General features: G+C 44.1%; 2 protein-coding genes across 3 annotated transcripts in view; one reads left to right on the plus strand and one right to left on the minus strand.

Moving 5' to 3' along the window:
- Nucleotides 1-6,551, minus strand: part of LOC121580542 (ubiquitin carboxyl-terminal hydrolase 33-like) — a 70,333-nt gene extending 63,782 nt beyond the window's left edge. For both annotated transcript variants that reach the window (XR_006658221.1, XM_041895481.2), the window contains exon 1: nt 6,385-6,551. The gene's annotated coding sequence lies outside the window, so the exon portion shown is untranslated. The remainder of the gene's footprint in view (nt 1-6,384) is intronic.
- Nucleotides 6,552-15,543: 8,992 nt separating this feature from the next.
- On the plus strand, nt 15,544-16,091 carry LOC121581391 (coiled-coil and C2 domain-containing protein 1B-like). The gene is made up of 2 exons (XM_041896900.2): nt 15,544-15,723; nt 15,874-16,091. Exons 1-2 carry the CDS (start codon nt 15,628-15,630, stop codon nt 16,024-16,026), a joined length of 249 nt encoding a protein of 82 aa, XP_041752834.1. The 5' UTR covers nt 15,544-15,627; the 3' UTR covers nt 16,027-16,091.
- Nucleotides 16,092-16,657: the final 566 nt, after the last annotated feature.

Below are 16,657 nucleotides of genomic sequence, written 5' to 3' on the forward strand. Positions count from 1 at the left end.
CGCCCTGTAGCGCTCCAACCCAACACACCACACTCAGCTTTAGGATCTTAGTGAAACATTCATTATTGGTTTCAGGTGTGTTAGGCCAAGGCCAGAGCGACAACCCACAGGACAGCAGACCCCCAGGGCCAGGACTGAGCAGCCCAGCAGACCCCCAGGGCCAGGACTGAGCAGCCCAGCAGACCCCCCAGGGCCAGGACTGAGCAGCCCAGCAGAACCCCAGGGCCAGGACTGAGCAGCCCGCAGACCAGGGCCAGGACTGAGCAGCCCAGCAGACCCCCAGGGCCAGGACTGAACAGCCCAGCAGACCCCCAGGGCCAGGACTAAGCAGCCCAGCAGACCCCCCAGGGCCAGGACTGAGCAGCCCAGCAGACCCCCAGGGCCAGGACTGTGCAGCCCAGCAGACCCCCAGGGCCAGGACTGAGCAGCCCAGCAGACCCCCAGGGCCAGGACTGAGCAGCCCAGCAGAACCCCAGGGCCAGGACTGAGCAGCCCAGCAGAACCCCAGGGCCAGGACTGAGCAGCCCAGCAGAACCCCAGGGCCAGGACTGTGCAGCCCAGCATGACGTGGGCATGTTTTCAATACAGACTCCTTTTGTCGTACGTTACTCCATATACGGAATCAAGACCTTATGAAAGTTGCCCAGTATACCCTTAATCTTGTAATAAATTAAATCTAGTGATACATAACTTGACATGTGTGCCATCCATTGTGACAGGATAACCTTCCAATTAATGGCAATGCATTTCTTAGCCGCTATAAAATGCTTGGTTACACAGTTTCTTCTGACAAGTCTTCAGTATCAACATTTCCAAGCAAACAAAAACAGGAAGAAGGGAGAATCTGTAGACATGCTGAGATAAAACAACATACTCTTTGCCAGAATTCAGCCAGCCTTCACAAGACCATAACATACGCAAATATGTCCCCCTTTGTGTTTTACACCTCCAGCAGAGGAATTACATTTCTGAGTGCATGATATATAGTTTCACTGGCATATAGCACGTTCTATGGATTTGCAGTAATTTATGTCTGAGATTATATGAACATGACTGGGCATTGAAACATATCTGTATCCATTCATCATCATCAATAGCTTCTACCAGGTCTTCCTCACATTTTTGTTTTACATGTTTTGTGTCATCTGGAAAAGGCTCTATCAACCCCTGATACAGTTTGGAAATCAACTTTGGAGGTTTGTCAGACTGCCTTAAAATAGTTTCAATCTTTGAAGCATCTGGCTTGTCCAGTGTTTGCTGCACAGAGAGAATACAGTGTTGTATCTGCAGATATTCACCTCAGCTCCGTCACAGCCCACCCAACTACCTCATCTCATCCCCATATTGTTATTTATTTTGCTCATTTGCACCCCAGTATCTCTATTTGCACATCATCTCTTGCACATCTATCATTCCAGTGTTAATACGAAATTGTAACTATTTTGCACTATGGCCTATTTATTGCCTTACCTCCATAATTTACTACATTCGCACACACTGTATATATATTTTCTGTTGTATTTTTGACTTTATGTTTTGTTTACCCCATATGTAACTCTGTGTTGTTGTTTTTAGATCGCACTGCTTTGCTTTATCTTGGCCAGGTCGCAGTTGTAAATGAGAACTTGTTCTCAACTGGCTTACCTGGTTAAATAAAGGTGAAATAAATAAATAAATAAAATAAACAGACTGGTCTTCCCTTGCTGCCCGACCCTGCTGAGACCCCTGTCGCCATCTGATCCTCCTAAAATGAGGTATGACAAGGAATGACCTTGGTGTACATTTATACATTATATTATATTATCCAAGAATAGAATCAACGGTTCAATAATTGAAATTACCATTATTCCCAGATCCCAGACAGTAGGTCGACCCATCAATTCAAGATGGAACTTTATATCATTCACTGATATTGTTAATATACTGCAATATTCCCCTGAGCTCCGTAGGCTGGTCTTCCCTGGCTGTCTGACCCTGCTGGGACACCTGTCACCATCTGATCCTGCTAAGACATGATGATCATAGTGTTGTGTACTGACTGTGCACCGTGACAGTGAAGCCTATAGAGCTGTTTATTACTGTGTTTGTGTGAAAAGTAGAGAAATAGCCAGGGAAACTGACAGATCAATAGTGTTACATTGCTATACTGACTAATAAAAACTCACATTGCTCTGAAAAAAATGCCAGAATATCGGTCTTCAGTCGTTTGGCCGCTGGTTTCATCGTTTGATTCAAGTCTAGTGTGATCGAGGCAAAAATAATAGCTAACGCTAGCCACCTTTAGGCCAACTCTCTCTCGAACTGTACATCAACTGGCGAAAGCTAGCCAAGTTCATTTACCTCTGTTGAAACGGGGCAAAACAAAGGCTACAAAACATTGACATACAAACAGCTGTTAGACAGTAATCTGACAGATAGCTAGAGGCTAGAGCTGAACTGGCTGTGGTAAGTTAGCTACTAGCTAGCTAATTCATTCACCTCAGTTGAGAGGGGATGAAACACTAGCAAACGTTACATGTTAGTTATACTAGCTAATAGCTCAGCACTGGGAATAAACACTAGTTTAGTTTTTTTCTGTTAAGTTAAAACAGCAGTTACCTTACCAGTCAAATAAAGAGCAGCCAGTTTCTGCTCTGCTTGCTTTTACAACTCGTAAAAGGTGCGCAACACACTGACAGCAGCTGCCTCTGTTCAACTCTCCGTGCTGGTCCAGCCAGCCTTCCAGGAGCGTTGCCTTTCACACAGCCTGTCCGCCCGCTCTGTGGTGTCCGCACGATCCTAAATCCAGCTGGTTGAAAACTCCAAAACAGCCTACCGTACCCCTCTGAGGCATCCGCATAGTGCTAAAGCACACCGTTGGCGCTTTTTGTATCACATTGCAATTATAAAACTGGGAGGGACAAAAGTGCAATTTCAGAATGTGTGGGGGGACTAGGGCTGTTGTGATGACCGTATTAATGAAGGAAGTCAAATTCCACGTGACAGTTTAGTCACGATAATTAGGCTTCTCCAAGCTCTGATGCTGCTGATGGTCATTAGCAGCCTACCAAACTTGCTAACTGCCTGGTACTCAGCACTCTATTGTCCCTCTAATCACTCTGACATCAATGCAAATGTAATCGAAAATCTAATCAAACACTTCATGAGAGCCCATGAGCTCATGTTGCGCAACATTTCTATAGGCTACGCAATTGCGGGAGAAAACAGAGTGATGGCCTCTATTAAAAAGAGGAGGATCCCATCAGCTTTCTATTGGCTAGGCCTACTATATTTATTTCTCAACTTTCCTAATATTAAGCACATTGCTTATATTTACAACAGGAGTATAGCCTACCTGGCTGGCATGAAAATGAATCATGGGAAAAGCATCCTCCATTCGCTATTTAAGTGCATAGATGACATATTTTTTCCCGCTGCCCCTGTTTTGATACAGGTGCATGATAATGGTCCATTCTAAATCAAAACAAATTTCACACATATATTATTTAGTAAAGACAAGATTAAATCAAGAATAGTCTGATGGGTGACAATATTAGCCTATCACTTGTGAATTATATATTATCATTGACATTTTAGTCATTTAGCAGACGCTCTTATCCAGAGCGACTTACAGGAGCAATTAGGGTTAAGTGCCTTGCTCAAGGGCACAGACAGATTTTTCACCTAGTCGGCTCGGGGATTAGAACCAGCGACCTTTCGGTTACTGGCACGACGCTCTTAACCACTAAGCTACCTGCCGCCTTATCACTTGTGAATGATGCACAGCATAAGAAACGATGCCTTTTTTTTGCGACTTGTTCGAATCATAGTGGCACACCTCATATAGCCTAGCCCATAGGCCTATATGTTTTAATAAGGTTTGTATCACAACTAAAGTGCAAAATAACTTCTTAAAATTAAGCACATTAATCCGCTTTACAAGGGGTTTAGAGCCTAACTGGCATAAATCAAATACATTTTTATTTGCCACATGCGCCGAATACAACAGGTGTAGACATTACAGTGAAATGCTTACTGACAAGCCCTTAACCAACAATGCAGTTTTTAGGAAAATTTAAAAAAGCAAATAATTAAAGAGCAGCAGTCAAATAAAATAACAGTAGGGAGGTGGTATACAGGGGGTACAGGTACAGAGTCAATGTGCGGGGGCACCGGTTAGTCGAGGAAATATGTACATGTGGGTAGAGTTAAAGTGAATATGCATAGATAATAAACAGAGTAGCAGCAGCGTAAAAGAGGGGGTGGGGGGGGGCAATGCAAATAGTCCGGGTAGCCATGATTAGCTGTTCAGGAGTCTTATGGCTTGGGGGTAGAAGCTGTTAAGAAGCCTTTTGGACCTAGACTTGGCGCTCTGGTACCGCTCGTGTAGTAGCAGAGAGAACAGTCTATGACTAGGGTGGCTGGAGTCTTTGACAATTTTGAGGGCCTTCTTCTGACACCGCCTGGTATAGAGGTCCTGGATGGCAGGAAGCTTGGCCCCAGTGATTTACTGGGCCGTACGCACTACCATCTGTAGTGCCTTGCGGTCGGAAGCCGAGCAGTTGCCATACCAGGCGGTGATGCAACCAGTCAGGATGCTCTCGATGGTGCAGCTGTATAACTTTTTGAGGATCTGAGGACCCATGCCAAATATTTTCTGTCTCCTGAGGGGGAATAGGCTTTGTCCTGCCCTCTTCACGACTGTCTTGGTGTGTTTGGACCATGATAGTTTGTTGGTGACGTGGACACCAAGGAACTTGAAGCTCTCAACCTGTTCCACTACAGCCCCGTCGATGAGAATGGGGGCGTGCTCAGTCCTCTTTTTTTTCCTGTAGTCCACAATCATCTCCTTTGTCTTGATCACATTGAGGGAGAGGTTATTATCCTGGCACCACACGGCCAGGTCTCTGACCTCCTCCCTTTAGGCTGTCTCATCGTTGTCGGTGATCAGGCCTACCACTGTTGTGACGTCGGCCAACTTAATGATGGTGTTGGAGCAGTGCCTGGCCATGCAATCATGGGTGAACAGGGAGTACAGGAGGGGACTGAGCACGCACCCCTGAGGGGCCCCCGTGTTGAGGATCAGCGTGGCAGATGTGTTGTTACCTACCCTTACCACCTGGGGGCGGCCCGTCAGGAAGTCCAGGATCCAGTTGCAGAGGGAGGTGTTTAGTCCCAGGGTCCTTAGCTTAGTGATGAGCTTTGTGGGCACTATGGTGTTGAACGCTGAGCTGTAGTCAATGAACATCATTCTCATATATAAGCAGCATGTGAGTTTCAAGTTTGGGGAAGATCATTTTTCCCATAAAAATGCAACTTTATAATAAAAGCATTATATGCATTATTGCATTTGCGGTCACTTTTGATAATGGTGTTATCCGCTAATGGAACATTCCCACTTATAGCCTTCTGTTTTATTTGGCCCAAGTTTTCTGAGGAAAAAAATACAGAGATTTTTTTGGGGGGGGTGTGGAATTTTCATTGTTGTACATAAGACAAAAAAAATTTAACACCAGGAAATCAGCTCCAAGTGATTTTAATTTAAGAAAACGGTTCCCAAGTATTCCCACGCAGAACAGAGAGACAACGTGATCGTATACAAATGTAAGCAAGGTTTGAAATGATTATGGTCTTAGTCAAATATATCTGTTCGGGCTTCTTGAGGTCATTTTGCAGTCTCCAAATGATTTGTGATGATGCTCTGTGTGATTCAACGGCAAAGACACACCCACATCTAACCACACCCCCAAGACAACACACGTTTGCATTCAGTCATGGCCGTTAGCATTTCTTAATAAGCATTGATGAAAAACGAGACCAAATCAGGTAGTTCTCCTTTAACAAAACCCCCGCAAAAAGACACCTTCATCAACAGGCGCTAATGATAGAACAGAGTTTCTAATCCTACGGTCCTGTCTTGGATGATAGTTTAGTGTCTATGAATTTGGGTAGCTACCAACAACCAGCATTGTCAAAACAGTTAACGTTCCTAACTATGTGGATGCAATGTATTTAGTTAGCTAGCTACTATTCAACCATCAAAAGGCACACGGGGCGGACATCACATGCAGTTCAGTCGGTGCGACAGTGCACTCACTGACAGAGGCTAACTAGGTAGCTAAGCTAACGCTAATGGGCGAAGGCAGTTGGCCTCCGTGATCTAAACTAGGTAGCTAGCCAAGAGGCTAACCAGTCGATATGACATTTGTGAATCAAGAAAAGTTCTCAGATCATTAACACGAATCGCGCTAGCCAACAATAGCTGTCTTGATAGGAACACATAATAGATTGACAGGTGGATTGAGCTGTCATGCTAACATTAGCTAGCTAGACACTAACAAACGTCAACTGCTGCTTCTTGTCTCTGCAGCATGCAACAACCGAAAATAACCTCTTGGCTCTTACCTGTACTCTTTTGAAGTTACAGTTCGGAAGAACGGCTCCTGTTATCTTGAAAACTAACACGGCAATTAAAGACGTATCTGTGACATTATTTCAAACCGTAAGCCTTCGAAATGTCACAGTGGAACGAGAAACCGTTGGATTGTAACGCAAAACTTCCAGGTTGTGGATCCGCCTTCTGACACAACGGCCTTCTTCCGGTTGTGTGGGAACGGGGGTCGCTGCGCCACCTGGCGGCCAATAGTGGGATAACCTCAATCTGATTCTGCACAGTTCCAGCCCAAGCGCCCCCTACTGACCAGTAAACAAATTGAATTGGATTTCATATTAACATCTGCAAATGTTTATTTAATTTCTATCGGTCACAATCATGTTTCGATTTTTATTTTATTTTTTACATTAATGCCAAACAACAAATAAGCAAAGGTGGATTGTATTATCACCTTGTATTTCAGAACCAGATTCCCAAGCACTCCACCTGGCTTTTATTTTGAAAGCAACCCCTTTGCAACACTGGAATAGCACCTTTGGAATCATGACCTTGCTGATTGAAGATTTACTGGTATAGACTCCAGCAGCAGACAACTCTCAGGCCCCTAACCAACAGTAACTAGAACCATTCAAGTTCACATGTTCATGCCAGTGTTGTAGTCGAGTCACTAAACCTTGAGTCCGAGTCGAGTCACGAATCCCTATGGCTAAGTCCAAGTCGAGTCCAAGTCACCAATGGTCGAGTCACTATGTCTGAAGTAACTTCTAATACCAGTGCTTGACTTGGGCCGTAGCTGTCTGGAACGACATGCCGGTGTAACAGTTGTTGAAGTACTTTGTGAATTTCACCAGGTTAATATAGCATGTTGATGTGTTATTATGCGTGCCAGCATCCTGGGAATAGGGGAGTGTGTACTTACGTTTTGCCCTGCCTGCTCGTGCTCAAATCATTTTGATGCACTATGAGAAGTAGGCACGCTTTTTCTGTCTTCTTCAGAAAAGTTAGATTCCTTTTAAGCACAAAGTCGTACACACAGTGTTTTGTTCATGAATAATGTTGTATATTTAGAGTTTACTCATAAGTGGATGGTATTGTTAAGATGTCATTGTACTTTATAGGATATTAACATTGTGAATTCAACATGTGGTTACTAGCTAGGTAAGGTATTGTATGTATGAACGATGGCTAGGCTCCTCCACTGATCCCAGTCCTTTGTATTGTGCGTCTGGTGTAGAAAGAGGCGACAATGGGCAGAACATATTTGTGCTCTACAAATGTTTTGTCTTTTCTTTTGGATGCAGAGAGAATTCTGATTAATTAAAACAGCCTGATCTCCGAAGTCTGTGGTCTGTGGTCCTCTGTAGCTCAGCTGGTAGAGCACGGCGCTTGTAACGCCAAGGTAGTGGGTTCGATCCCCGGGACCACCCATACACAAACATGTATGCACGCATGACTGTAAGTCGCTTTGGATAAAAGCGTCTGCTAAATGGAATATTATTATTAAGTCCACGTCTATAGTCCCAATCAATCACACACACAACGCAGAGATACAGCCGTGCAGTACAGCGCCGGTTACATTGGTGCCTTCTACAACCGGATTCATCGTTGATCGACGTCAGCTCGATCACGGCGGCGCTGCTGCTCTAGAGACTCTGTTGACATCATTGAGGTACTCCTGCCGCCTTGTGGCGAAAAGCGGATCTGCAGTCTCTCCTGTTTATTTCTTTTCTGAAAACGATGTATTGAGAGTGCTGTTTATGGTTAACTAATATAGAAGTGTGTTCCTCAACAGAAATGTTAACATAACATTAGTGGTTTAGTGACATGGCATCTTATAATGGTGATGAGGAAACCAAATTCACTGCTGGGAGGGGGAGGTTTTTCTCATACCCTGTAAAAGCGTGTAGGTGCAGTAGGTTCCCCCATGTTTTGCTCCACTAAAAATACTGATGAAAGCCCTTCATCTAGTGATAATCAACATGCCCCTGTAGATGGTTTAGCTGAGCTGGTCACTCAGCTAGCCCGGGAAACAGGGAGCTCCATTTGGGAGGAAATGCAGAGTGGCAGGTCCAGCACTCATGAGCCACCAGTAAGTACAGAGAAGATAAGTGATCATCACTCAGAGTCAGCAGGATATGTAGACCTCAGTAAAATGAAGTTCATCTTGCAATCAGACATGAAGGAAACGTCCTACATATAGAGGAGATGGTACAGACAAACGCTCCATTCATGAATAGGGAGGGGTTGATGAGAATATACTTGAGGAGGAAGGGATGTCCTGTTGGGGGAACAATCGGATGAGATGATTAGTCGATTATCTGGCAAAGCAACAGACATGGTAAAGATAAATGTACGCAATGAGACAACTGTTGATCTTAAAGAGAAGCCAGAGATTGTATTTGACATTCTGAAACAGAATTTCAGCGAATTAGCCTACTCATGCATGCCTTTAGCTGATTTTTACAATACTAAACCTGTACCCGGAGAGGCTGTTATGGAGTATTGGTTCGAGGGTCTTAAGAGACAAGGTAAGAAGATTGTCGTCATGATGTTTGTAACATACTGCCCCGACCCCAAACTGGCAGCATTATTCCAATACAAGTCTGCTGAGAAATGGACTGCGAGTGAAGCACAGGAGGGAATCTATGAACATGAACGCCGCAGAAAGGACACCATGTGTCACTCTACTGCCGTATCCGAAGTCCACGTCTATAGTCCCAATCAAATCACACACAACGCAGAGCAGCACAGCACCAGTTACATTGGTGCCTTCTACATAACATTTACATTACATTACATTACATTACAGTCATTTAGAAGACGCTCTTATTCAGAGTGACTTACAGGAGCAAGTAGGGTTAAGTGCCTTGCTCAAGGGCACATCGACAGATTTTTCACCTAGTCGGCTCGGGGATTAGAACCAGCGACCTTTCGGTTACTGGCACTACGCTCTTAACCACTAAGCTACCTGCCACCCCTAGTTTTTGGGGAATTGCTTACCGGCTCCTCTATAAAAACAAAGTAATCTACTGCTGGTCCAGATTCACACACACCGAGGCAAAAAAGGTTGATCAAAGCAGAATGAAGACAGGATCTACATAGAACAGCAATGGAGAGCGGGCATTCATTTCCTGATTCCACTTTGTTCCAGTTTATTCGCCGCTAGTCTGTGAGTGACAGCAGGCTGTTACAGTTTGCTCAGATTGAAAATGTTCCAGCCTGAATGGCCTGATGTGCTGTTTGGGGTTTCAGGCTGGGTTTCTGTATAGCACTTTGTGAAATCTGCTGATGTATAAAAAAAAAAGAGAAAAAAAAGGGCTTTATAAATACATTTGATTTGTTCCAAGTTGTCAAATTAGGGGTTGTAAGGTCATGATAAGTCAATGGAAATTAGTTTCATAATTGCTGTTAATGTATTTCATGAAAGCACACTTAAATTGGATCAAATAAATAAATAAAAACGACATATCAGCCATTGCCAGAATGACCCTTCAGTGCTGTCTGCGGTGCTGGGTGCGGTGCTGTCTGCGGTGCTGGGTGCGGTGCTGTCTGCGGTGCTGTCTGCGGTGCTGGGTGCGGTGCTGTCTGCGGTGCTGTCTGCGGTGCTGTCTGCGGTGCTGTTTGCGGTGCTGTCTGCGGTGCATGTCTGCGGTGCTGTCTGCGGTGCATGTCTGCGGTGCTGTCTGCGGTGCTGTCTGCGGTGCTGGGTGCGGTGCTGTCTGCGGTGCTGTCTGCGGTGCTGGGTGTGTGCCCAGTGGGGGTGGGCCGTCGGAGGAGGAGAGAGCGCCACATTTCACCAGCAGGTAAATAACAATGACAGACAGATAGAATAATTTGGTAATGACTTTAACTATTACACCCCACTTTATGAAAATGTGTTAGAATCCTGAGACTATAATCTAATATGTGTGTAGGACCAGTAAAGATTATGACATTGTGTTACTATTTAGCAATTTGAATAGGAGTTAGACCAGACAACAAAGGACAAGGAGAACTGTCTACAGACAACTGAGAAACCAAGATAGAGGCCTCCCTCTGAATTATTAATAATAATTATTAATACAGACTAACTTGATCACCAACTCATATATTGTACTCTCACTAGTCAACTAGAGCTAACTAAACATTCATTTAGTTGTTGCCTTTCCACCAGCACCACCCCCCCAAAAAAATAAAATAATAATAAAAACATATTTAAAAAATAAATAAAATAAAAACATTGTAAAGTGGTTATCCCACTGGCTATAAGGTGAATGCACCAATTTGTAAGTCGCTCTGGATAAGAGCGTCTGCTAAATGACGTAAATGTAATGTAAATGTAAATAAATCTGCATCCTTGGAAAACTGGGATTCCCCTCAATTAAACAGTAGCCATGTAATTGTGACATTAAAATAGCCTAATTGACAAATAACTTGCTGTGCATGGATCTCCCCCGAAACATGAATATTTTAGCCTTATATATAAACATTTGTAGTTAGATACCTTGCTTTGAAGTAGCCTACCTTATCAATTTGATCCCTGATTTATTGAATGAGGGAATAATTTTATAAAGACAAAAGTACACACCCAAAATTATGGATCCCCATTAGTTCCTGCCAAGGCAGCAGCTACTCTTCCTGGGGTTTATTATGGATCCCCATTAGTTCCTGCCAAGGCAGCAGCTACTCTTCCTGGGGTTTATTATGGATCCCCATTAGTTCCTGCCAAGGCAGCAGCTACTCTTCCTGGGGTTTATTATGGATCCCCATTAGTTCCTGCCAAGGCAGCGGCTACTCTTCCTGGGGTTTATTATGGATCCCCATTAGTTCCTGCCAAGGCAGCAGCTACTCTTCCTGGGGTTTATTATGGATCCCCATTAGTTCCTGCCAAGGCAGCAGCTACTCTTCCTGGGGTTTATTATGGATCCCCATTAGTTCCTGCCAAGGCAGCAGCTACTCTTCCTGGGGTTTATTATGGATCCCCATAAAAAAAAAAAATAAAAAAAAAAAATCTGAAATTTCCATCCCCAACTATAACATTTTCCGTCTAGATAGAACTGCCAAAGGGGGTGGAGTTGCAATCTACTGTAGAGATAGCCTGCAGAGCTCTATCATACTATCCAGGTCTGTGCCCAAACAGTTTGAGCTTTTACTTCTAAAAATCCACCTTTCCAGAAATAAATCTCTCACTGTTGCCGCTTGCTACAGACCCCCCTCAGCCCCCAGCTGTGCCCTGGACACCATATGTGAATTGATTGCCCCCCATCTATCCTCAGAGTTCGTACTGCTTGGTGACCTAAATTGGGATATGCTTAATACCCCAGCCATCCTACAATCCAAGCTAGATGCCCTCAACCTCACGCAAATTATCAACGAACCTACCAGGTACAACCCTAAATCCGTAAACATGGGTACCCTCATAGATATCATCCTGACTAACTTACCCTCTAAATACACCTCCGCTGTCTTCAACCAGGATCTCAGCGATCACTGCCTTATTGCCTGCGTCCGTAACGGGTCCGCGGTCAAACGACCACCCCTCATCACTGTCAAACGCTCCCAAAAACACTTCAGCGAGCAGGCCTTCCTAATTGACCTGGCCCAGGTATCCTGGATGGATATAGATCTCATTCCGTCAGTAGAGGATGCCTGGTTGTTCTTTAAAAGTAATTTCCTCTCAATCTTAAATAGACATGCCCCATTCAAAAATACAGAACTAAGAACAGATATAGCCCCTGGTTCTCCTCAGACTTGACTGCCCTTGACCAGCACAAAAACATCCTGTGGCGTACTGCATTAGCATCAAATAGCCCCCGTGATATGCAACTTTTCAGGAAGTTAGGAACCAATATACACAAGCAGTTAGGAAAGCAAAGGCTAACTTTTTTCAAACAGAAATTTGCATCCTGTAGCACTAACTCCAAAAAAGTTTTGGGACACTGTAAAGTCCATGGAAAATAAGAGCACTTCCTCCCAGCTGCCCACTGCACTGAGGCTAGGAAACACTATCACCACCGATAAATCTACAATAATCGAGAATTTCAACAAGCATTTTGCTACGGCTGGCCATGCTTTCCACCTGGCTACCACTACCCCGGCCACCAGCTCTGCACCCTCCGCTGCAACTTGCCCATGCCCCCCCGCTTCTCCTTCACACAAATCCAGACAGCTGATGTTCTAAAAAGAGCTGCAAAATCTGGACCCCTACAAATCATCTGGACTAGACAATCTGGACCCTTTCTTTCTAAAACTAGCCGCCGAAATTGTCGCAACCCCCTATTACTAGCCTGTTCAACCTCTCTTTCGTAACGTCTGAGATCCCCAGAGATTGGAAAGCTGCCGCGGTCATCCCCCTCTTCAAAGGGGGTGACACTCTAGATCCAAACTGTTACAGACCCATATCCATCCTGCCCTGCCTTTCAAAAGTTTTTGAAAGCCAAGTCAACAAACAGATCACCAACCATTTCGAATCCCACCGTACCTTCTCCGCTATGCAATCCGGTTTCCGAGCTGGTCATGGGTGCACTTCAGCCACGCTCAAGGTCCTAAATGATATTATAACCGCGATCGATAATAGACAGTACTGTGCAGCCGTTTTCATTGACCTGGCCAAGGCTTTCGACTCTGTCAACCACCGCATTCTTATTGGCAGACTAAATAGCCTTGGTTTCTCAAATGACTGCCTCGCCTGGTTCACCAACTACTTCTCAGATAGAGTTCAATGTGTCAAATCGGAGGGCCTGTTGTCTGGACCTATGGCAGTCTCTATGGGGGTGCCACAGGGTTCAATTCTTGGGCCAACTCTTTTCTCTGTGTATATCAATGACGTCGCTCTTGCTGCTGGTGACTCTCAGATCCACCTCTACGCAGACGACACCATTTTGTATACATCTGGCCCTTCATTGGACACTGTGTTAACAAACCTCCAAACGAGCTTCAATTCCATACAACACTCCTTCAGTAGCCTCCAACTGCTCTTAAACACTAGTAAAACAAAATGCATGCTCTTCAACCGAACGCTGCTTGCACCCGCCCACCCGACTAGAATCACTACTCTAGACGGGTCTGACCTAGAGTACGTGGACAACTACAAATATCTAGGTGTCTGGTTAGACTGTAAACTCTCCTTCCAGACTCACATTAAGAATCTCCAATCCAAAGTTAAATCTAGAATCGGTTTCCTATTTCGCAACAAAGCCTCCTTCACTCATGCTGCCAAACATGCCCTCGTAAAACTGACTATCCTACCGATCCTTGACTTCGGCGATGTCATTTACAAAATAGCCTCCAACACTCTACTCAGCAAATTGGATGTTGTCTATCACAGTGCCATCCGTTTTGTCTCCAAAGCCCCATATAATACCCACCACTGTGACCTGTACGCTCTTGTTGGCTGGTCCTCACTACATATTCGTCGCCAAACCCACTGGCTCCAGGCCATCTATAAATCACTGCTAGGCAAATCCCCGCCTTATCTTAGCTCATTGGTCACCATAGCAGCACCCACCCGTAGTCTGCGCTCCAGCAGGTATATCTCACTGGTCATCCCCAAAGCCAACACCTCCTTTGGCCGCAATTCCTTCCAGTTCTCTGCTGCCAATGACTGGAACAAATTGCAAAAATCTCTGAAGCTGGAGACACTTATCTCCCTCACTAACTTTAAGCATCAGTTGTCAGAGCACCTTACCGATCACTGCACCTGTACACAGCCCATCTGAAATTAGCCCGCCCAACTACCTCATCCCTATATTGTTATTTATTTTGCTCATCTGTACCCCAGTATCTCTATTTGCACATCATCTCTTGCACATCATTCCAGTGTTAATACTAAATTGTAATTATTTTGCACTATAGCCTATTTTATTGCCTTACCTCCATAACTTGCTAAATTTGCACACTGTATATTAATTGTATTTCTGTTGTATTTTTTTTTTGATTTTTGTTTTGTTTTACCCCATATGTAACTCTGTGTTGTTGTTTTTATCGCACTGCTTTGCTTTATCTTGGCCAGGTCGCAGTTGTAAATGAGAACTTGTTCTCAACTGGTTTACCTGGTTAAATAAAGGTGAAATAAAATAAATAAATAAATAAAATAAAAAGTTCCTGCCAAGGCAGCAGATACTCTTCCTGGGGTTTATTATAGATCCCCATTAGTTCCTGCCAAGGCAGCGGCTACTCTTCCTGGGGTTTATTATGGATCCCCATTAGTTCCTGCCAAGGCAGCGGCTACTCTTCCTGGGGTTTATTATGGATCCCCATTAGTTCCTGCCAAGGCAGCGGCTACTCTTCCTGGGGTTTATTATGGATCCCCATTAGTTCCTGCCAAGGCAGCGGCTACTCTTCCTGGGGTTTATTATGGATCCCCATTAGTTCCTGCCAAGGCAGCAGCTACTCTTCCTGGGGTTTATTATGGATCCCCATTAGTTCCTGCCAAGGCAGCGGCTACTCTTCCTGGGGTTTATTATGGATCCCCATTAGTTCTTGCCAAGGCAGCAGCTACTCTTCCTGGGGTTTATTATGGATCCCCATTAGTTCCTGCCAAGGCAGAAGCTTCTCTTCCTGGGGTCCAGCAAAAATGAAGGCAGTAAAATACATTTTATAGCAGATTTCACAATACAGTCCTCTGACGACTAACACAATCCAAGTGTACCTGTGTGTGTCTCTTCACAGTCCCTGCTGTTCCATAAGGTTTATTTTTGTTTTTTAAATTCTGATTCTACTGCTTGCATCAGTTACCTGATGTGGAATAGAGTTCCATGTAGTCATGGCTCTATGTAGTACTGTGCGCCTCCCATAGTCTGTTCTGGACTGGGGATTGTGTGTAGATGGGTGACAGAAAAATTAAATGTAATCCATTTTGAATTCGGGCTGTAACACAACAAAATGTGGAAGAAGTCAAGGGGTATGAATACTTTCTGAAGGCACCGTATATGTATTTTAAATATGTCAAATAAAATCCATTAATTCATTTAATGAGAAAATATCTACGTTTTAATTTGCGATGAAATCCTCATTAGGGAACAGTGCCACTGTATGTCCCGCCACCTTTAATGTTTTAGTTGTGTTGATGAACGGAGGTGAGGAGCGTCAAGCAGCGTGGTAAAAACATTACTCTTTGGAGGATCATAGGTCATCCACACTCTACCTCCTTGGAATCACATCTTCTTCTTTTATCGCAAGATGAACCCCCTGTTAATTTATAAATGTATCCCGCTGATTACTTCACTGATATGTCTCATTAATTGATATGTCTCCCTGTCCTAGCCCCCTTACCTATGGAGAATATAGCCAGAATGGCAGAGGAGTGTATGAAGGAGATATACCATGATGATGAGGATGATGACGACCTGGAAGATGATGAAGATTTACTGGTAACTGTTTTGGGTTTAGCTCAATCTATTTTTGATGATCCTTTACTTATTTTGATGGTGTGTGTGCGTACGACTGACTGTTGTGTGTCGCTGTGTCGCGTTCACCCTGTGATAAACATGTTGTGTTTTTGCCTGACTTCCTGTTACCAGGCTGAGCTGCAGGAAGTAGTGGCCGATGAGGAAACGGAGGATGATGTGACCCCCACCTCCCCGGAAGAGACGCCACGATCACCACCACAGGTAACTCACATCTCCTGCCTACAGAAACGCACACTAAGTTGTATCTGCAATGCCAGCGTGTGACTTTAGATTTGACAGTGTTAGCTGTGTGTATGAAATACTGAAGCATACAATAAGTATTATGGTCTTGTTACTCACATCACTAATCAGAGTAGCATCAACTACATGCAAACAGCACTTCATTTCGATTTTCAACAGACTCTGGCAAACAAGTGGAGTGAAATACTATTTTACGATACTAGAATGTGTGAATCCTCTTTCACTTATGTCACAATACTGGAGTTTGTCAGTTTGAAATGGCTGAACTTAATAGTAGCACATGAAATAGACTGCTTGTGTTAGTTTGTATAAGGTATAATGTTGTTGCTTATCACTCAGATAATGTGACTCACTCAGATTCTGTTTTTTAACCCGGGCTTACATTTTTTGTCTTTTAGACTTACATGAGCAACTAGTGTTAAGTGCCTTGCTCAAAGGCACATTGACTGATTTTTCACCTAGTCTGCTTGGGATTCGAACCAGCAACCTTTTGATTACTGTATTTATTATGGATCCCCATTAGTTCCTGCCAAGGCAGCAGCTACTCTTCCTGGGGTCCAGCACAGTTAAGGCAGTTATACATTTAAAAAACATTACAATACATTCATAACAGATTTCACAATATATTAAGTGTGTACCCTCAGGCCTCTACTCT

This window comes from Coregonus clupeaformis, unplaced genomic scaffold (assembly GCF_020615455.1).
Source record: "Coregonus clupeaformis isolate EN_2021a unplaced genomic scaffold, ASM2061545v1 scaf0105, whole genome shotgun sequence".
Lineage (NCBI taxonomy): Eukaryota > Metazoa > Chordata > Actinopteri > Salmoniformes > Salmonidae > Coregonus > Coregonus clupeaformis.